Source organism: Pistacia vera, unplaced genomic scaffold, assembly GCF_008641045.1.
Source record: "Pistacia vera cultivar Batoury unplaced genomic scaffold, PisVer_v2 Contig343, whole genome shotgun sequence".
Classification (NCBI taxonomy): Eukaryota; Viridiplantae; Streptophyta; class Magnoliopsida; order Sapindales; family Anacardiaceae; genus Pistacia; species Pistacia vera.
This window is the reverse complement of record NW_022196161.1, coordinates 709,656-732,794: the sequence shown is the minus strand read 5'-3', so window position 1 is coordinate 732,794 and position 23,139 is coordinate 709,656. Positions and strand designations below refer to the sequence as shown.

Here is a 23,139-nt window from a genome sequence, read left to right as displayed (position 1 = left end):
TCCCTGGCCTGATTACTTTGTCGACCCGATATGGACCTTCCCAGTTAGGCGGAAGTCATCAACGATTTTGATTGGACAGTTTGCAATATTTTATTTCTTAAAGTTTTTTACAATTTCACTAATACATTAAGTGATATTTATTATCCTACTACTAATTTAGCTTTAGAATTTTACTTCAAATTTGTAAAACTTTTGCTAGACATAGATATAATGAAGAGTTAAGCGACATTGTTTCAGAAATGGAAGCAAAATACCAGAAATATTAGTAGATATTCAATTCTTATATGGATTAGGTGTTATTGTAGATCCTAGATTTAGATTAAACGTATTTAGTTGTATAGTAATGAGATAGGCCAACATTTAAAATATGACTATAGCTTATTTGATATAATTTAACAGAAAATTGGAATGTTTTTTTTTCTTGTATCAAAATAGGTACATGGAATGCCCATCAAAGACGAGCAGCAGGAAGCTAGATAAGACATTATCAACAGGGATTGAGCATCTGGATGTATATGAAACTTAGTAATAGTGCTGGTGGATGTAGAAGCTCCAGCACGTACAAACATGGATCAAGTGAGCTACAATGGTATCCACCAACGGACATGTCCTACATGACCAAGAAGGAGAAAGTGAGGGGATGTGCTTCAAAGGTAGAACCAAATGCAAGTCGATTCTCCATTGTAACCCAAGGCACGTGACATTTTATGTGTGCCATTTTCCACAATTGCATCGATAGGCATTCTCAATTAATGGTTGCATTATGGAAGACAGAAGACACTCTTTAATCATGAGGTGGTTAAAGTCATTACATGTTTACAAGACTGGACTCATGTAGACAAAAAACTATAGTACCACCCTGAAGATTCGAAGTACGCAACTTCTAAAAAACATAGATTTGAGTGATGTAAATTTCGACGATGTAAATTAATATTAATAAAAAAAATTTTATTTAATGTTTATTGTTCAAGTTAAATTAAATTTGCACATTGTAAACATTTATTAATTATTTATGCTAAAATTAATTTACTCTTTAAATTAAAACCATATAAATTATAAACAATTAACTATCTATTTATATTCATTTAATTGTAGTTCAAATTAAATTTTCACATTGCGAAGCTAAAATTAAATTATCTCTTTAAATTAAAACCATTAAAACCATTCATTATGTTTATTTACTAATTAATTAAAAAGTTTACATATCAACCCTTGAAAATTACACAAACCCCTTTACATAATTTATATTTAGCACTAAATATAAAAAATTAGAAGGGCTAAATGAAATTTTCTAGGCCATAAGACCGATCCTATGGGCCCATGATTGGTCCTAAGGACTGGTGAGCCTTGAGAAATCTCATGGGCCCAAGATAGTCCCTGATGATTTGGGCCTAGACATTGAGGCCTAGTCCGGAGCCAGAATCACCTGGGCACGAGCCTTTCCATCTCTAGTTTTGGACAAATGATTGATCGTTTATTATTGTTACAATTCTTAAATGTTAAAATTAGGGGTGAAAAAAACCGGTTACCGAAAGCTTGAATCGAACCGGTTTTCGATTCAAGAAAATAATTGAACTGAAACCGGACGGTTTCGGTTAAATTATTTTCTTGAATCGAAAATCGTTCCCGATTCGGTTAAAAACCGGTTATGAACCGAACCGAAAATTTGGTTCGGTTAACCGGTTAAAGCGCTTATATATAGGGTGCATTTTTTTGGCCCAATTATGAATTATGGGCTGCTTTTTTCGGCCTAATTCGGTCACACTCCAGTTTGACCCATTTTTTTTCTAGTTTTTTTTTTTTTTTATTGAATTAAAATTATGCTTTACCAAACCGAAGAAGAAGAAGAAGGAGGCTGAAGGTCAATCATGGTGTTCTCTTCTTGACTGTTATCCAAATCTAAACAGAAAACGTGAAAGAGAAGAAATGGAGATACGAAAAAGAAAAAAAAACAGAAAAGTGAAGGAGAGAAGACAGAAAAAGAAAAGGAAAAGTGGAGAAGGAGACAAGAGAAGAAGACGAAAAGAAAAAGAAATTGGAGAAGGAGAGGAAGAGAAAAGACGAAAATGAGAAGAAAAACTGAAAAAAGAAAGAGAAAGCAGTGAAAGGAGAAAGAAGACGAAGAAAGAGAAAATCGTGAAAGGAGAAAGAAGACGAAAGAAAAAGTACTTGTGTGGAGAATCAAACCCAAGAAATACGAGAGAAGCAGGCTGCAGTTCTACGTCCCTAACACCAAGAAAAAGTGGGGGAAAAAAATAAGGGATATTTTTATTTTTTTTTTTTTAAACCATTTGGATTAACCGGTTTAATATTATCCTAAATCGTTAGCTGAACTAGAATTCGATTTAATTATTTTTGAAAATCGAAACCGAGCCCATTAATATTAAAACCGGTTTTTCGATCTGATTTTTCGGTTCGGTTCATTTTTGGTTTTTTTTTTTCAGTCCTAGTAAAATGATTGATGAAATGACTGAAGGTTCATTTACTTTTTTTTTTTTTTTAACATTGTTTTAATTTATTCCAAAAATTAGAGAGAAAAAAAGTTTTTTCTATCAAACCTTATTGGGATAGTAACTAACTTCTATTTATTGATTATCATAATAGTTGATTGAGTATACCCAGCAATATATAATTTGTGATGCAGGTTTTCGGCACCACCAATTGTCACGGGTGACACTATTTGATGAATTTAATGCACGTAACAATAGATGTGTCAAGTGAAATAAATGAAAAGAGGTTTTTAAAGTGGTTCGGATGCTAAGGTAGCAAGTCCTACGTCCACTGATTTGTATTGATGTTGGTGTGTGGGTCAGGTCGCGAAGCGGACTGACGTACATAAGAGTTAATAAAAGTAATATGTTTTGGTTTTACAGAGAGAGAGTTGTTTTCTGAATGAATGGCCGAATCCCCTAATGGAGAGATCTTCTTCATTTTATATCAAATTGAAGCGTGTAATCATCATTAAATCTATGGGTTGGTGTGACTGTCAGGATATGATTCGGCTTCACGTCCCGTTTCCCTTTTTCCAAGCTGACTTTGCACGACTTGCTGTAGAGAAATGGACGCGTGTGAGCTCCATGTTCGTTTGCAGGTCTGACGTGCGCACATTGTCCTGACGGGGCAGGTTACTCCTGACGTGACTTTCCCACGTAGCCTTATTTCCCGTGCAAACAGAAGCCCCCTAGTTTTTAAGGTTGTGGAACGAGCCTTGGAAACTAAGTCACACTGAAGGTTCTGGTCGTTCCGACCGGATGGGGTGAGCTCGGCTCAAGGCTCGCAGCGAACACGATCTCGCGTGATTCTTGCCTAAGCGACCTGACAATCTTCATCCTAGCGACCTGGATTTGACGGACGCTCCTTTCTGTACCTTTAGGACAAGACCTGGTTCTGCGCTGTCAGGCGTTCTGGGGTGCAGCGCTTGTCTGACACATTAAATGCGCGGTATGATGACCCGATGCCGTTTTGACAAACATTAACTGCATGGCATATTTGAAACGGCAACCCTTATTGCCGCATTTAATGCGACGTGGGTTTTGAGTTGACGCCCTCTTCACGGCATTTAATGCGACGTGGGGCGCATTTAATGCGGGGAGAGAGGGAACTGCCGTTTCGGTTCCAAGGGGTGTAACCGTCGATTCGCTATCCATATAAAAACTTGGCATCTTCAGATGAGGCCACTGAGATTTCTTTCGCTTCGAGTGATAAACCTTCGCAAACCGGAATCATTCTCTCCCGATCGACGCTTTTTAGGCAACCAGGACGAGTTTCGGCCCCGGCTCCATATTCTACAGAGTAAGATTCTCTTCTTTTTTTTTTTTTTTTTTTTTTTTTTTGCGGTTTGGTTGATCCACGGCGTGGGGTCTTCCGGTGTTTACCGGAGTCGTGCGCCGCTATTGGTTTCGAGCCGTGGATGGCGGCTTGAACCACTGCTAGGTTTTAAGCATTGTCCCTTGCCGCCGCACGGGAAAACACAAAGGCCTAATGACCGGGTCATGGGATGCTCCCTTAAGAAATATTTGATTTAAATTTTAAAAGGTTAAGCATGTTTGATTTATTTTAGATATTTATATAAGATAGGAGTGGTTAGAAAATTAGAATCCTGGGATATGTGAGAGAGCCCAATTTTTTATGCAATTTTTATTTTATTTTATTCTAAAAATAAAACTTACCTTGGAGAGAATGTTTTAATAAAAAATATCTTTAATATATCTTATAAACAATTTTAAATAAGAATAGATCTTCTAATTTAGCAAGAATAAATCTCAACCATCAATATTCTTAGATAATTTAATTAAAAAACAGATTTTATTTGAAGTATTGATGATTTTTGTATCCCTTATTATTTCTTACGACATTTTCTTTCGAGTAATGCTATGTGCACTAATCCAAGTACTAACATTGAAAATTTGATTTTTTTTTTTTTTTTTGAGAATTTCAAATTTTCAATGTTAATAATTGGATTAGTACAAATTGGTTAGTATACATAGTATTATTGTTTTCTTTCAACCCTTAGTGACTTCATACTTAAAAAGACTAACTATAGTGTTACTGGGGTTAGAATTTTTGCTAAACCTATAATAGTGTTTTGGGGTTAGAATTTTTGGTCAAATAGTTGGAAGTTCGAACAGCGGTTATAAGTTTTGGATAGGTGGGAATTAAGCTCGGGCCCAAAGGGCTTGACCCAAAAACCCGATCCTAGGATTGGTCCTTGGGAGGATCGGACTAGGCCTAACGGAGGAGGGACCGAGCCTAGGGCCAATCCCTCCTCCAAGGCCTAGGCTTGGGATCGGTCTAGGCCTAGGCCCAAACTTACTCCTCAATTTTGTTTTAATCCTTATAAAATATCCAAAACCCCTTATTTGATATGAAATTAACAATAAATATAGGGAATACTTTTTTTTACAAAAAATAAAATAAAAAATTGGACCATTGGCTCAATGGTCAGCAACGGTCAAATGGGGGGAGGGGAGGAGGTTTATTTTTTTGCACTTTCCCTCCATACCTAAACTATAAATAAACCCCTAATTCCCACCCATTTTCCTCATAACTCTCAATCTCTCATTCTCTCTACTCCAATTTTCAAACTCTCTTCAATTTCACCTATTCTTCAATTTATTTTTTATATTTATTCATTATCATTATTCATTATCATTATTCATTATTCATTATTCAATTTCATTTATTATTTAATTTAATCTATTTCAGTTATTTATTATTTTATTATAATAGATTCCCCAAATTATAGATTCGGAAGATCATCATCCCCAAATGAGTATTATGTTCCAGTTCCTCCATCCACCCAAGAAACAGAAGGGTTCGATCCATTTTCATCACCCCTTCCAGACGCAGCAATTCTAAATCCAAAGGTGGTCGGGACTGCGTCTAGCCATACATAAGCGAGCTACGACACCACGACAAGACCGATGAAGAGGGCTATGTCCGGGGTATGACAATTTTTCACGAAATCAAAACGAGCAAAGCCAAATGGGTTGGGGGAAGAGACGTGTGGGGTATGTAATTTTTGCCCAACCACTATCGGTGCTAAGAACTTGACTTCTATGATGAGGCGACACTTGGAGAAGAAGCACCCCAAATTAATGCAACAATGTTCAACTTTAACTAAAACCGATAAGCAAATACAAACTCAACTTTATTTTAATCCACGAACCTCAACTCTCTCAAACTGGCAATTCAATGCACAGACTGCATGAGAGGAAGTAGCCAAATACATAGTTGCTACGAACTCCCATTTCTTTATATGAAAATGTATATTTTGTTGATATGATTAAAAAGGCTTTTTGTACACAATATAGGCCTGCTAGTAGAGGTACAACTAGAGACATAGAAAGACTTTATATTAAAATAAGTGATAAACTTAAAAAAGAATTTGAAAATTTTTAGAATATTTCTATTGCATTTACTTTCGACATATGGATTGCTAGATCAAAAACAATTTTTTTGAGTATCATAATACATTATCTAGATCATAGTTGAGCTTTACAACAAAAATTGATAGGTTTCAAACCATTATATACTAAACATAGTGCTAACACTATTTATTTTACAATTATTGAAGTTTTGCAAGATTATTTATTAACTGAGAGAGTTGTGGTGCTAACGCTTGATAATGTAACTGCTCACACTAACAATTTCTTTATTTCAAAAGAAATTGGATCCGTTTCGTGAAAGAAATTTTTTTCACTAGAGATGTGCTTGCCACATCATCAATTTGATTGTTAAAACATGTTTAGAAGCTATACATGCGAGGATTGATAGGGTGTGTGCGGCTATAGGATTCATTGCCAGTAGCAATACAAGATGGAATGAGTATGTCAAATATTGTCACCAAGAGGAGTTGTCGGTTCAATCGAAGAAGCCATGTTGCGACATGTCTGTCCGTTGGAACTCAACGTACTTGATGTTGCAAAAAAGCTATGCCAACTACAAGATAAATTACAACTTTCATCAACCGGAAGAACTATCTGGATGAAGTCATCAACGATTTTGATTGGACAGTTTGCAATATTTTTCATTCATTTCTTAAAGTTTTTTACAATTTCACTAATACATTAAGTGATATTTATTATCCTACTACTAATTTAGCTTTAGATATTTTACTTCAAATTTGTAAAACTTTTGCTAGACATAGATATAATGAAGAGTTAAGCGACATTGTTTCAGAAATGGAAGCAAAATACCAGAAATATTAGTTAGATATTCAATTCTTATATGGATTAGGTGTTATTGTAGATCCTAGATTTAGATTAAACGTATTTAGTTGTATAGTTAATGAGATAGGCCAACATTTAAAATATGACTATAGTTCTTATTTGATATAATTTAACAGAAAATTGGAATGTTTTTTTTTTCTTTGTATCAAAATAGGTACAATGGAATGCCCATCAAAGACGAGCAGCAGGAAGCTGATGAAGACATTCATCAACAGGGATTGAGCATCTGGATGTATATGAAACTTAGTACTAGTGCTGGTGGATGTAGAAGCTCCAGCACGTACAAACATGGATCAAGTGAGCTACAATGGTATCCACAAACGGACATGTCCTACATGACCAAGAAGGAGAAACGTGAGATGGATGTGCTTCAAAGGTAGAACCAAAATGCAAGTCGATTCTCCATTGTAACCCAAATGGCACGTGACATTTTATGTGTGCCATTTTCCACAATTGCATCCGACTAGGCATTCTCAATTAATGGTTGCATTATGGAAGACAGAAGACACTCTTTAATCAATGAGGTGGTTAAAGTCATTACATGTTTACAAGACTGGACTCATGTAGACAAAAAACTATAGTACCACCCTGAAGATCTCGAAGTACGCAACTTCTTAAAAAACATAGATTTGAGTGATGTAAATTTCGACGATGTAAATTAATAATTTAATAAAAAAAATTTTATTTAATTGTTTATTTGTTCAAGTTTAAATTAAATTTGCACATTGTAAACATTATATTTAATTATTTATGCTAAAATTAATTTATCTCTTTAAATTAAAACCATATAAATTTATAAACAATTAACTATCTATTTATATTCATTTAATTGTTTAAGTTCAAATTAAATTTTCACATTGCGAAGCTAAAATTAAATTATCTCTTTAAATTAAAACCATTAAAACCATTCATTTATGTTTATTTACTAATTAATTAAAAAGTTTACATATCAACCCTTGAAAATTACACAAACCCCTTTACATAATTTTATATTTAGCCACTAAATATATAAAAAATTAGAAGGGCTAAATGAAATTTTCTAGGCCCATAAGACCGATCCTATGGGCCCATGATTGGTCCTAAGGACTGGTCCGAGCCTTGAGAAATCTCATGGGCCCAAGATTAGTCCCTGATGATTTGGGCCTAGACATTGAGGGCCTAGTCCGGAGCCAGAATCACCTGGGCACGAGCCTTTCCCATCTCTAGTTTTGGACAAATGATTGATCGTATTATTATTGTTACAATTCTTAAATGTTAAAATTAGGGGTGAAAAAAACCGGTTAACCGAAAGCTTGAATCGAACCGGTTTTCGATTCAAGAAAATAATTGAACTGAAACCGGACCGGTTTCGGTTAAATTATTTTCTTGAATCGAAAATCGGTTCCCGATTTCGGTTAAAAACCGGTTATGAACCGAACCGAAAATTTGGTTCGGTTAACCGGTTAAAGCGCTTATATATTAGGGTGCATTTTTTTGGCCCAATTATGAATTATGGGCTGCTTTTTTCGGCCTAATTCGGTCACACTCCAGTTTGACCCATTTTTTTTTCTAGTTTTTTTTTTTTTTTTACTTGAATTAAAATTATGCTTTACCAAACCGAAGAAGAAGAAGAAGGAGGCTGAAGTCAATCATGGTGTTCTCTTCTTGACTGTTATCCAAATCTAAACAGAAAAGCAGTGAAAGAGAAGAAATGGAGATACGAAAAAGAAAAAAAAACAGAAAAGTGAAAGGAGAAGAAGACAGAAAAAGAAAAGGAAAAGTGGAGAAGGAGACAAGAGAAGAAGACGAAAAAGAAAAAGAAATTGGAGAAGGAGAGGAAGAGAAAAGACGAAAATGAGAAGAAAAACTGAAAAAAGAAAGAGAAAGCAGTGAAAGGAGAAAGAAGACGAAGAAAGAGAAAATCGTGAAAGGAGAAAGAAGACGAAAGAAAAAGTACTTGTGTGGAGAATCAAACCCAAGAAAATACAGAGAGAAGCAGGCTGCAGTTCTACGTCCCTAACACCAAGAAAAAGTGGGGGAAAAAAATAAGGGATATTTTTATTTTTTTATTTTTTTTAAAACCAATTTGGATTAACCGGTTTAATATTATCCTTAAATCGTTAGCTGAACTAGAAATTCGATTTAATTATTTTTGAAAATCGAAACCGAGCCCATTAATATTAAAAACCGGTTTTTCGATCTGATTTTTCGGTTCGGTTCAGTTTTTGGTTTTTTTTTTCAGTCCTAGTTAAAATGATTGATGAAAATGACTGAAGGTTCATTTACTTTTTTTTTTTTTTTAACATTGTTTTAATTTATTCCAAAAATTAGAGAGAAAAAAATGTTTTTCTATCAAACCTTATTGGGATAGTAACTAACTTCTATTTTATTGATTATCATAATAGTTGATTTGAGTATACCCAGCAATATATAAATATTGTTGATGCAGGTTTTCGGCACCAACCAATTGTCACGTGGGTGACACTATTTGATGAATTTAATGCACGTAACAATAGATGTGTCAAGTGAAATAAATGAAAAGAGGTTTTTAAAGTGGTTCGGATGCTAAGGTAGCAAGTCCTACGTCCACTGATTTTGTATTGATGTTGGTGTGGGTCAGGTCGCGAAGCGGACTGACGTACATAAGAGTTAATAAAAGTAATATGTTTTGGCTTTTACAAGAGAGAGAGTTGTTTTCTGTAATGAATGGCCGAATCCCCTTAATGGAGAGATCTTCTTCATTTTATATCAAATTGAAGCGTGTAATCATCATTAAATCTATGGGTTGGTGTGACTGTCAGGATATGATTCGGCTTCACGTCCCGTTTCCCTTTTTCCAAGCTGACTTTGCACGACTTGCTGTAGAGAAATGGACGCGTGTGAGCTCCATGTTCATTTGCAGGTCTGACGTGCGCACATTGTCCTGACGGGGGCAGGTTACTCCTGACGTGCGCACATTGTCCTGACGGGGGCAGGTTACTCCTGACGTGACTTTCCCACGTCAGCCCTTTATTTTCCCGTGCATAACAGAAGCCCCCTAGTTTTTAAGGTTTGTGGAACGAGCCTTGGAAACTAAGTCACACTGAAGGTTCTGGTCGTTCCGACCTGGATGGGGTGAGCTCGGCTCAAGGCTCGCAGCGAACACGATCTCGCGTGATTCTTTGCCTAAGCGACCTGACAATCTTCATCCTAGCGACCTGGATTTGACGGACGCTCCTTTCTGTACCTTTTAGGTTCAACGAACCTGGTTCTGCGCTGTCAGGCGTTCTGTAGGAGTGACAGCGCTTGTCTGACACATTAAATGCGCGGTATGATGACCCGATGCCGTTTTGACAACATTAACTGCATGGCATATTTGAAACGGCAACCCTTATTGCCGCATTTAATGCGACGTGGGTTTTGAGTTGACGCCCCTCTTCACGGCATTTAATGCGACGTGGGGCGCATTTAATGCGGGGAGAGAGGGAACTGCCGTTTCGGTTCCAAGGGGTGGTAACCGTCGATTCGCTATCCATATAAAAACTTGGCATTCTTCAGATGAGGCCACTGAGATTTCTTTCGCTTCGAGTGATAAACCTTCGCAAACCCGGAATCATTCTCTCCTGATCGACGCTTTTTAGGCAACCAGGACGAGTTTCGGCCCCGGCTCCATATTCTACAGAGTAAGATTCTCTTCTTTTTTTTTTTTTTTTTTTTTTTTTTTTTTTTTGCGGTTTGGTTGATCCACGGCGTGGGGTCTTCCGGTGTTTCACCGGAGTCGCGACGCCGCTATTGGTTTCGAGCCGTGGATGGCGGCTTGAACCACTGCTAGGTTTTAAGCATTTGTCCCTTGCCGCCGCACGGGACAAACACAAAGGCCTAAATGACCGTGTCTGTCGATGTTGCAGACTGAAATGGAACCGTCAACATCCAAGCCCGAGGACGGAGCCAGCTCGTCCTCGCGGGGAGCTCCTGAGGACGCAGCTCTTGATGTCTACTCGGTTCTCACCTCCGAGGAATATGCTAGAATAAAGAGGCAGTTCGATATCCGCTCGGAGGTGTTCCTCGACTACGCTAGGCCGTCACGGCGCCCGGTTGATGGCCTTGCCGCGATCTCTGAAGAGATCTTTAAGGGTGGAGGGAGGGTTCCCTTCCATCCTTTCATCAGGTCGGTCCTGGATCATTTCGGGATCGCACCGATGCAGTTGACGCCAAACGCGTATGTCATTACTGTTGCGATGTACATCCCGTGCTGCGAAAACGACTTGGGAGAGCCTTCAGCAGTGGAGCTCGGTATTGCCTACTACCTGAAGAAGAGTAGGGATAAGGACTCGTACTATCTGTCTCGGCGACCTACTGTTGCCGCGGGGATACACAACTATCCCAGCAATGCGGGGGCCTACGAGACAAAGTTTTTCTTTTTCTGTTATACCGGTCACTGCCATTTTCAGGATCCAAGTAGGTTTCTCCTCACTGGATTCGTTATTTGCTCGCACGATCATTAGTAACGACCTGTTTCTTTTGCAGTTAACAGAACGACCAGCCAAAACCTACTCGCTGACCCAAGCAAGCTCGTATCTTTCGGGGTATTGGACGAGGAACAACGGGACGCGAGGAAGCCCGTGACAACCGCGAACCTGCGAAAGTACGGTTTTTTCACCGACAAGGCGTCGTTGGAACCTCTAGAAGGTAAGTTATGCTGATTTCTTTCTGGTCGTAGAGTAAATTCCCTTTCTGACGAGCTTGAATGCAGAGACCATGCCCCCAAAGGAGTCTGGGCAGTCCCACCGAGCTCCATTTGTTTTCCCTCGCTCGAGGAGTGAGAGGGCGGCCGAAGTTGCCCGTGCCATTCCGGCACAACCGCTGCGAGCTTCTGCGCCTTCGCAGCCCCGTCCTGCACAAGAGGCGACCAGGACAGAACAGGTCGCTCGGGCGCCGACTGCTCGCCCCAAGCGTAAGGCTCCGGCCCAAAGGTCCAAGAAGAGGAAACAGGTCTAGGCCGAAGAGTCTGAAACTGAATCTGAGGAGGAACCTCTGAGGACGCGCCAAGAGTCCAGGAGGTCGGGCAAAGAGCCTGCGGTAACTGGCGACAAGGCAAAGGACGCGGCTGTTCTGGACTTGTTGGGGAGTCTGCCCGAGCACTTGCAGCCAATTGTTTATGGCCTGCTGGAGTGCGAGCTTTCGGAGTCGTACGGCGAGTTTGCAGACACGGGCGACGACCTGATGGCCACGTCGTTCCAGCATCTGAGCAAGGTAAGCCAGCCGTACTTGAAATTTCATTTTGGTCTATTTCTAACTCATATAATGCTCGCAGGGGTTGCTTGCGATGAGGATGTCCATGGAGAAGACGCGGCTGGGGGCCGCAAAGGGGACGAGCGACCTGCAAGAGGAGGTCGCGAAGCTGAAGCAAAGTTTGGAGTCCGCTGAGGCGGAGAGAACCCAAGCGTTCGATGTAGCGAATAGGTATCTGAACCAAAAGGACGCTGCTCAGCGAACAGTGGACTTCCAGAGGGCGGAGCTCGATCGTCGTGCTGAGGAAGTTAGAGAACTTCAAAGGACAACCGCCAGGTTCTCTAAGGAGGTCGGAGAAAAGGACCAGGAGCTTCAGGTGACCTTCGAGCGGGCCCAGCGAGCTGAAGAGGATAGGCAGGCCTTCGAGCAGGAAAGGCTAGCCCTTGAGACCGAGCTCTAGGAGAGCCGGGCAAGAGTCGCTTCTCTGACTGATGAAATGCAGAATCAGTCCGAGGAAATGGAGGAGAAGGCCGCGGACTGGGCTATCGGGTCCATCTATACCCTACGAGCTAGGAACCTGAACTTGGACACATTCGACCTCCCGGAGAGTTGGCAGGCGACCTTGCAAGTCATGGCCGAGGAGGACGACCAGGCTGCCGCGGCCGCCCAAGGACCCGACCAGGCAGGCGGCTCTGGCTCGAAGGATCTTCCCGACCAGCCTTAGGCGAAATGAATCGTCCTTATTGTAATCGGGTTTTCGGACTCTTTCTGTTTATAAATGAATGAAATCTTTTCGATTTACAGTTCGCTCTTTTCGTATATTATGTGCGCGATTTACAATTTGCGATTTACATAGGCAATTGTTTACTAATTTTTACATGCGAACAGAACACATACGAGCTGTTTCGAGTGAATAAAGTAATACTTAAAAAGAAATTAACAAAATGAGAACTGAGTTCAGGATTATTGATAGTACGGCCGGAGGTGCTCGGCATTCCAAGCTCGGGGTACTTTGGAGCTATTCAATCTTTTGAGATGATAGGTCCCCGGTCTGATTACTTTGTCGACCCGGTATGGACCTTCCCAGTTAGGCCCTAGTACCCCCGCACTTGGCTCTCTGGTTCCAAGGAGAACTTCCTTTAGCACAAGATCTCCGACCTGGAAGTCTCTTCGCTTGACCTTTGAGTCGAAGAATCTTTTTGCTCGCTGTTGGTAGGCCGCTATCCTTAGCGAAGCCTTGTTGCGGTGTTCTTCGACCAGATCCAAACTTGCTCTCATTAGTGCCTCGTTTCCGTCCTCATTGTACAAGTCCCTCCGAAGAGACCCAGTTCCGACCTCTACAGGGATCATTGCTTCACAGCCGTAGGCTATCGAAAATGGAGTTTCCGAGGTGGAGGTCCTTGGAGTTGTCCTGTATGCCCACAAGACTTCGGGGAGGTCGTCAGCCCAATTTCCTTTGGCTGCCCCGAGCTTGGCTTTCAGAGTGTGCTTGATGGTCTTGTTGACTGCTTCAACTTGGCCATTCGCCTGCGGTCTGACGACTGAGGCAAATTTTTTATGGATGCCCAGCTCGTCGCAGAACTGCTTGAACTCCTCATTATCGAATTGTTTTCCATTGTCTGAGATAAGGGTGTGAGGAATTCCGTAGCGGCACACTATATTCTTGAAAACGAAGTCCTTTAGCTTTCTGGTCGTGATCGCGGCTAACGGCTCGGCTTCGACCCATTTTGTGAAGTAGTCTACCGTGACCACGACATACTTGACCCCTCCCTTTCCAACCGGCATGGGGCCGATGAGGTCGATTCCCCACATGGAAAACGGCCATGGGCTAGACATAGTGATCAGCTCGTGAGATGGGGCTCGCGGGATGTTCGCGAACTGCTGATACTTGTTGCATCTCTTGACAAAGTTGTGTGCATCCTCCTAGATTCGGGGCCAATAGTATCCCTGGCGCACAATCTTGTTTGCAAGAGACCGAGCTGCTGTGTGGTTACCGCAGATCCCCTCATGATGTAGTCTGCTTCTTCGCTGGTCACACATCGGAGGAGCGGGGCACTGAATCCTCTCCTGTACAGCTGATCCCCGATGAGCGTGAAGCGAGCAGACCTTACTCGTAGGACCCTCGCCTCGACTTTGTCGCTGGGCAAGGTCCCATCCTTGAGGTACTGTACAATGGGAGTCATCCAGGAATCTGGCTGAACCTCGTTCACGGCCTGTTCGGCAGAGCTAATAGTCGGAGCATTGACAAAACGAACAGGAATGTTATCGGGAGCCTCTGAATCTAGTGACGAGGCAATCTTTGCCAAGGCGTCCGCTATTGAGTTGCTCTCCCTGGGAATCTGAGCGATCTCAAAGTGCTTAAACGACCCCAAAGAGACCTTAGCTTCTTTCAGGTAGCGGACCATGTTCTCTTCCTTAGCTTGGTACTCCCCTAGGATCTGGTTGACGACCAGCATAGAGTCGCTATAAATACTGATCGCGGTTGCACCCATTTCTTTGGCGAGTCGCAACCCGGCGAGCAGAGCTTCGTACTCGGACTCATTGTTGGTCGCTTTAAACCCGAACCGGAGAATACCATGGATTCGGACCCCCTCGGGACTCACCAGGAGAAGACCCGCACCGGCTCTTTTCCTGTTCGATGACTCGTCGACGTAGAGGTTCCATGTCGACAGGTTCTGGATAGTTTCTTGCCCGACTTCGCTAGACTGTTGCTCGCTTGGGAGATAGGAAAATTCCGAGATGAAGTCTGCAACAGCCTGCCCTTTGATAGTCGACCTGGGCGTGTACCTTAAGTCGAACTGGCTCAACTCCATGGCCCATTTGAGCAGTTTACCCGAGGCCTCCGGTTTCTGGAGGACCTGCCTGAGNATTTTTAGAGCAACTTTCCCTTTTCAATGGAATCAAAAGAGGAGTAAAGGGAAAAATCACACTATCCTGCAACAAGTTGTTAGCCTCCGGGATGCTTTTTTCCTCAACCCCAAAAAGATTTGCAATTGATCCAAAAGAGTCACCCCATGTCACCATATAAGCCAGCAACGAGCTCACGCCATTCCCCGTCTGGTTAGCGCTCGGACAGGCGCATCGCAGCGAAACAGTTAGCTGCAAACCAGGCTCAAGACTCAGTTCATCATAATAATTCTGCCCCATGAGAGCCTGGCAAGTAGTGAGGCCTTGGTAAGTGTTATTGGCGATTGATAAATATGTCTCATTGCTTCTTATCGTATAAGGCGTGTTGTGCTGGTAAATGCTACCTGAACTGGAGGAACAAGAAACAGGAATAATTACTAATTTACCAGGCGGGATCGTGTCGTTATTCGACGATATGTTGTTGATCGAAGCGATACCAGAGGCTTCCGAGCCTAGAAGATAGGCAATCTTGACGGGGGAATCATAAGGTGGCTGTGAGCGAAATGTTATGAAGGATTGGCATGAAGTTTCAGGACCATTGCAGAGATAGCCTTTTGATATAGAATGGTTTTCTTCGCACTCTAATTGTGTGTTGTTCAGGTAACTTTGCTGGCAGTTTGAAGGATTGAAAAATGGAGATAGCAAGAGGAAGATCGAGAAGAGGAAGCTCAAGGATGAATATGGATCCATGGATTTGAGTCTTCTTGAACAGAGTAATTTGAAAAAAAAAATATCTTCCAAATTGGATATGTCTTCGCATGGTCAATCATACGAAGGATAAATTCATTTGGTAAGTGTTATGGTTATATATAGTTATTCTCTCTCTCGTGACGTTTTACAATTTTTTTTTTTTTTTTTTTTTTTAAGATTTTTATGTAGGAAATCTGTCTAAAATTTGTCTTTTAATAGATTTCTTATTTGTTGATGCTCGTTTTCGGCACCAACCAATTGTCACGTGGGTGACACTATTTGATGAATTTAATGCACGTAACAATAGATGTGTCAAGTGAAATAAATGAAAAGAGGTTTTTAAAGTGGTTCGGATGCTAAGGTAGCAAGTCCTACGTCCACTGATTTTGTATTGATGTTGGTGTGGGTCAGGTCGCGAAGCGGACTGACGTACATAAGAGTTAATAAAAGAAATATGTTTTTGCTTTTACAAGAGAGAGAGAGTTGTTTTTTTGTAATGAATGGCCGAATCCCCCTAATGAAGAGGTCTTCTTCATTTTTATATCAAATTGAAGCGTGTAATCATCATTAAATCTATGGGTTGGTGTGACTGTCAGGATATGATCCGACTTCACGTCCCGTTTCCCTTTTTCCAAGCTGACTTTGCACGACTTGCTGCAGAGAAATGGACGCGTGTGAGCTCCATGTTCATTTGCAGGTCTGACGTGCGCACATTGTCCTGACGGGGGCAGGTTACTCCTGACGTGACTTTCCCACGTCAGCCCTTTATTTTCCCGTGCATAACATTATTATAGGAATGCTAGTCCAAAATTTAAAAAAGGTATTTGAGATTCTCATGATACTATCATATAGAATAATATGTTTTTTAAAATATAAAATTTGAGATCCTCATAATGTGAAATTTTACTCCAAATAATAATTGAATTTTGTTTTGCTAATTGTCTAGGCTAAAATGGACTAATGTCTTCTTGTACTTACTTTACTATACAGATCAGACCCATTCCAATCTTAATCTTAAGAAAATATATAAAACATTAGTTTTTTATTAATTTTTTTCTCATCTTATTCCAAAAAGTCATATAAAAGGACAATGAAAATTTGAAATTAAGAATCCCTTCTCAATACGTTTGACAGTGACTTTTTGAGGTTGGTGTTGATTTCAATAAAATGCAGTTTGACTGTATTGAATAATCTGTGACTTCTGAAAGTACACGCAGTTGATTTCAAAATAGATTATATATGCCAGCCTCCAACCTTGACTAGCAGAAATCAACACAGATTATTTCAAAGTTCAAACCACGATTCTGAAATTCTTAAAAATAGACTCGGAAGAAGCTGCATGGGTAGTGGCATTTTGTTTCCGGGAAGTTTACACAGACAACCATAAGGTTTAGTGAAAGTGAGAAGCTAAGTTGCACTACTTTACACATTTTACCTTCAAATCAACATATCTCGGTTCACATTGGGATAATATTAGGCCGCAAATCACCAGGTTTTAACTTTAAAGAGAGAAATTCAAAAGAAAATAATGTAAAATATGGAAAAAGTAAATAAGTGAAGTGAAATCTAGAAACATTAATTCAAGTTAAAACAAAAAGCCCAACCAAATTAATGATTTTTTGTTTTCCTAGTGGACTTACCTATTAAATATGGTATATACTTCTCATAGTCCAATGTCTAATTGGGTTTAGAATTAGTTTACTAATATTTAAATTTAAATCGGGTTAGATTTGGGAAAGTTCAAATGAGGTTAGGTTTTCTATTATATATTTTCTATAACAGTGAGAAACCTAATATGAGAAAAAGAATAGAAAGTGAGAGTGAGCTACTATTGTAATTACTGTAAAGTTTTAATATTCAACAAAAATTCTCTATTTGAATGTTGAACATAATTCCTTAATTGGAACAAACCAGGAAAAATCTCCTAATTCTGTTATTATTTTATATGTTGTGCAGTAAACGTCTCCAGCCCGGGATCAACTAAGAAGCTCGAAATACACCCCTTTCCAAGTTATACATTAAGCTTGGGGATAGAGACGAATCAAGGAAACGCGAACGATCAGTAAGCGTATAGGAGCTTGACATTTGGCAAAGGCAGGAAAAGGGACCTGCCATGTGAAAACATCCTTTCACTCGGCTAAATCACTTTACCACGTATAAACTGCTTATCCCAATCGACGGCACGCAGTGAAGCAAACTCCATGTGCCTTTCATGTAGCTAAGCTAAAAGAAAACCTGTAAAGGTGCCCGCTATCAGAGGGAACGCTATCATTCTCTACGACATAGGGGCGTGTGAGCCTCTAGTCACCAATTAACTCATGACGACTCGGCTGACATGCCTGCCATCATGATACCCCCAAGGTTCCATATAAGTACAAAAGACAACCAAATAAGAAAGGGTTTGGGGATTAAAAGATAACGCCCACAAAAGAAAATATCCAATAAAGAGAGAACCATCTCGTGTAATTTGATTCATACTCATACACCTACATAAAGTATCAATGGACATACGCTTTGTTTATCTTCTAGTCTGAACCACTTTAAAAATACATTGTTCTCACATATCATTTTCTAGAAGGCACGCCATTGTCACGATCATCATCATGCATGGGTTAATCCATCTTCATTGATTCTCAAGAGCCACGCACCCATCTTACTCGATTTTTGCCTTGGTCAATCGATTATCTCTTGTTGATACGAATTCTAGTCTCGAAATTTTAGTCAGTATGGAATTTCGCATCAACATTTTGACGCTAGAAGAAGGGCCTCCAGCCTTGAAAGTTTCGATCCAAGCCCATTTCAATGCCAACTGCCACCGTTACCAATTGGTTCACCTGCCAAGCAAAGGTGCACAACTCNCATTTGAGAGGGTTCAGCTTCATTCTATAGAGTCGGAGTATGTCAAACATCTCAGCGAGATGCGAAATATGATCTGTGGCGACCTGGGATTTGACCAGCATGTCGTCCACATAGACCTCCATTGTCCTCCCGATCTGGTCGGAGAACATTCGGTTGACCAACCTCTGGTAGGTCGCACCTGCATTCTTGAGGCCGAAGGGCATGACTTTGAAGCAGTATAGCCCCCGGTCCGTGATAAAGGTCGTATGCTCCTCGTCTGGCTTATACATCGGGATTTGGTTGTATCCCGAATACGCATCCATGAAGCTTAACAGCTCATGCCCCGAGGTGGCGTCAACGAGCTAATCGATTCTTGGGAGGGGGAAGCTGTCTTTCGGGCAAGCCTTATTCAGGTCGCTGAAGTCTACGCAGGTCCGCCACTTGCCATTTGGCTTCTTGACCAGGACCGGGTTAGCAACCCAGGTCGGGTAGAGAGCCTCGCAAATAGACCCATTGCGGAGAAGGTTCTCCACTTCTGATTTTAATGCGGCGTACCGCTCCGGATCCATTGCTCTTCTCTTCTGGCGAACTGGCTTAGCTTCACTGCTGACGTTCAGTGAGTGGCAAATAACGTTCGGGCTGATCCCGACCATGTCTGCATGCGACCAGGCGAACACATCAATGTTCTCCTTCAAGAAGCTTACTAGCTCGGAGGCGAGCTGAGGGTTGAGACAGCTTCCGATCTTTAGCGCTCAGCTCGGCTCTTTTGGATCAACCGAAACCTCGGACAGATCCTCAACCGGGCCGCTCGGGGGGATTTCCTGAACTCGCGGATCTATGTTATCCTCTGCCGGACCAGGCTGCGGCTCGGTCCGGCTGATCGCCATAGCATGGCGGGGTGCACATCGCGTAACGCCCTTTCCTTTGTCGGCCATCTGGACCGATTTTACATAGCATTCACGAGATGCGCTCTGCGATCCGCTTACCTCCCCTATCCCCGTTGGAGTGGGGAACTTCATTTTCTCAAGGAGAAAGAGGGGGGGGGGGGTTTTTTCCACATGCACTTTTCACATCCGTAGTTGTATAACAAGAGGAACTTTAAAGGCACTTGCAAATATCTGCAAGCAATGTTACACATGACATAAGTCAGAAGCAAAAATAAAAACAGAGACTGCAGAGTTGGTTCAGATAAAAAGATAATAGATTCCCTTGTGGGTGTAGCACAGAAAAAAAGAAAAAAAAAAAAAGAAAAAAGAAAACCTAAAGTAAAGTAGACAATTAAAAGGGCTTCACAAGTTCAATCCCTTCTGATTAGCCATAACAAGTACAAATAACAAGATTTTAAAACATCATCAATGTACACCGATTGTAGCTTTGCGGTCCCATTTTGTAGCAAAAACAAAAGCAGTTCTTATTCTTAAAAATTAAAACCACCAAAAGAAAAAAAGCCGCATTGAATATGTGTTTTTGAAGAATTACCAATAAAAATTCTGTAGTTATCTACATTCTCAAAAGCATTCGTTCGGTTGCACTGAAGATTCCAAAAAAACATCAATTCATTGATAGCATATCCAAATTCCATCTCAAAACAATTTTATAAATCACCGATTTTCCAACACAACACACTTAAATTCCATTCATCAGAACAACAAAATAGAAGCAATCACTTCACCACAAAATTCAATTAAACTAATTTCCTTAGTAAACACATTTGTGCTGAAGTTTAATTCAACGCATGAAAACTTTACTTACATTACTTCAATTTCCATCATTCAATAAAACAAACCATCAAATAATTATAAAAAATTCAAGAAATGAACTCACTTAGTAAACATAAACGGAACTAAATGCCCCAAATGCAAAGCTTCAGATGATGGCCCACGTCCGTATACAAATAAAAATTCTCTCCTCTTATACGCGTCCAGTATCTCACCAAAATCCCTGCTTGACACAAACCCATTTCACAAAATCACAAAAATCGACCCAGAAACAAATTACAGAAAGAATCACAAAAATGACTTCTGGGTCGAACCGGGGGCGAAAAAACGCCACGGCGCAGGAACACGTGGGCCGGGCGGCGCTGAGGCGTTGGACTCTGTCGATGGGAGTTGTCGAGCCTTTGGCAGCCGAATTGGTCGATGAGTTTGTCGTAATCAATTTTGCCTTTTGAAGAGACCTGCCATGGGTTCACTACTTGATCTTGCTCTTGTTCTTCTACTTGAGTTTTTTCTTCATTCTTGTCCATGGAAATTGGATAGTGAATTGCTTTGGTTAGTGCTAAGAGTTAGTGATGCCGAGAGTTGCAGTAGAAGACGAAGCTTGGAGACTAGGGGATAGAAGATGAATCGGATTGTATTTATACTATGGATTTTAGGTCTTTCCAGGGGAAAAATTAAAGTTTAATTTAGGATTAACTGATTTAAGATAAAAAACAAAAATTCCCTAATTAAGTATGGCCAGCAAGTAGAACCAGAATTGCAGGTAGAACTGGGTCAGATCCGAAACCGACATCAGGTGGAAGGTTCTGGCTCTTTTATTGGAATCGATACTGTGCGATTTCGGTTCGATTCCTATATGTTTGGAACTAAAACCGAAACCAGAACTTAGAAAAAAACCTGAAATGGTATCAACTGGAACCACTTAGAACCCATTTGTGTTTTAGTTTTGATTGAGAAATTTTATGAATTGTGATAAATTAATTAAATAAAGTGTTGTTTAGAGATTAGAAGATTTATGAGTTACATTGAACACAAATAAATAAGTAATCAAAAGTTGAAAACTACTAAATGTAAGTTTTCTTAATTGTTAGTGGGTGTATTTGTAAATTTTTAAGGTTTTTTGTCATTTTTTAAACTAATAAAGGGTGATTGATTTTTATAGGGTACTAGGTAATGTACCGGTTCTTGAATGAAGAACCAACGGGTTCCGTTTCGATTTTTTTTTTTGATAATCTTACTAAATGGTTGGTTCCTGAAAATACAGGGTACCGAAACTGCTCACCCTTACCTAAAATTTTAAAATAACAAAAATTTTACTTGTCGTTTAAATTTAAATATTAAAATAAAAGATGGAATATAATTTGATAATATTTTAACTCATCCTCATTAAAGTTTATGTTATTTGGAAAATCTCAAGGAAATTTTATTAATTTATACGGAAGGAGATTAATGTGTTAATGATAAAGTTAATTAAGAACTTTATCTTATTTTATTTTTCACGTTTCACTAATATGATTTTACAAAAGAATTTTTTCAATATAGCTGAAAAATCAAATAAATATATATCTTTTAAAGAAACATAAAGTAAATATGTTTTGATAAACTTCCCTATGCTTTTGATATATCATTTACATTAATTTTTCTTTTTTTGGTGTATTTTTTATATATGACTATGTAATTTTAAGAAAAGCTAATAGTATGCTTAAAATCCCCCCAAATCATAACTTCTATCTTCCCACTACAACAATTAAATTAGAATTTTTATACATGTTTTCGATATAATATTTTTTTTATTTTTTAATTATATAGTAGTTAATGATAAAAAGTTAAAAAAAGGATCTACTTTACCATTTTCGAATTTGAGTCCTAATATCATTTAGGCGGAATAATCGAAATAGGTGTTAAATAAAAAAAAAAAAATCAACTGCAATTAATTAATGGTTGAGTGTGCATCGGAATTGTCAATTGTGTCATTGGTACATAGGTACGGCATATTATATTGAATCTCAATCATTTCAAAGCGTCTTTATTCAACACTCTAAATTTTGTAATAATTTATTAAAAAAAAAAATAGGTTGACTTAGCCATCTTGTTTATAACCTCCATTCCCGTGACGATTCTCATAATGTAACTCCTCTTCAAAAATAAAATTCCTCCTATGTAGAATCATACGTAATAAGCAAATCCATTTTTTTTTTTTTTTCTTTTTTATCATTAAAAGATACATATTCCAAAAATAAGAACCTAATATTGGATGACACATAAAAAATAACATCAATTCAACTACTTTGAATAGTCGAGTGTTCGATAAATATTCTTGCATGAATTATCAAGAGGTCTTAAGTTCAAATATAATCTTGTTGATAATAGGGACAACCATTGAAATCTTATCCTGTTGATAGTTTCAAGGTCTTAAAGATTAGTTAAAAGAGCGTAAACTGGTCTGTGCCCTTGGCATCCAAGAAAAAAAAAACATCAATTCTATCTTTCTAAGATTCCCAAAGCAAGAATAAAAAAAAAAAAAAAAACTAGGAAATTTTTTTATTTATTTTTTAAATCAGGTAATGTCTACAATGATGGAGACTCCATTTTTAGCGGAAATAAGCTAGTTGTGATAGATTCTTGTCCATTCATGGATATTTCATCGTTCAAAACTTTTCATCTTGCTTGATTTCTAGGCATTTTTGAGATCTTCTTAACCCTTCAAGCTCCAATGCCACATCTTCATTGTAGGCCTCTTTTTCCCACTCAATCTCAAGCAACTCATGCAAGCTCTACAATAGTTCGAATATCTTCTTCACTTGCTTCTTTAGCTACTCGGCATCTAAATTCCATCACTTTGTTTCTTTGCTAATGAATGAAGTGTGAAACCACGTTTCTCTCTTCTTCATCTAAAGAGATCGGTTTTTTACCGGTTAACAGTCTACAAGCACTACCCGAAGCTGTACACATACTTTTCTCTGTAATTGACTTGATTGGAAGTACTCAGGATCCAAATACCCAAAAGTTCCTTGAACTGCTGTGGTTATATGGGTTTTGTCATTTGGATTAGACTTTGAAGTCCC

General features: G+C 39.5%; 1 protein-coding gene across 1 annotated transcript; it reads right to left on the bottom strand.

The window, feature by feature from the left end:
• Window positions 1-12,795: 12,795 nt before the first annotated feature.
• Window positions 12,796-15,518, bottom strand: LOC116138669 (protein LYK5-like). Its single transcript, XM_031424360.1, has 2 exons — window positions 14,780-15,518; window positions 12,796-12,821 (listed from the first exon to the last, which is right to left on the bottom strand). Exons 1-2 carry the CDS (start codon window positions 15,516-15,518, stop codon window positions 12,796-12,798), a joined length of 765 nt encoding a protein of 254 aa, XP_031280220.1.
• Between the last annotated feature and the right edge of the window lie 7,621 nt (window positions 15,519-23,139).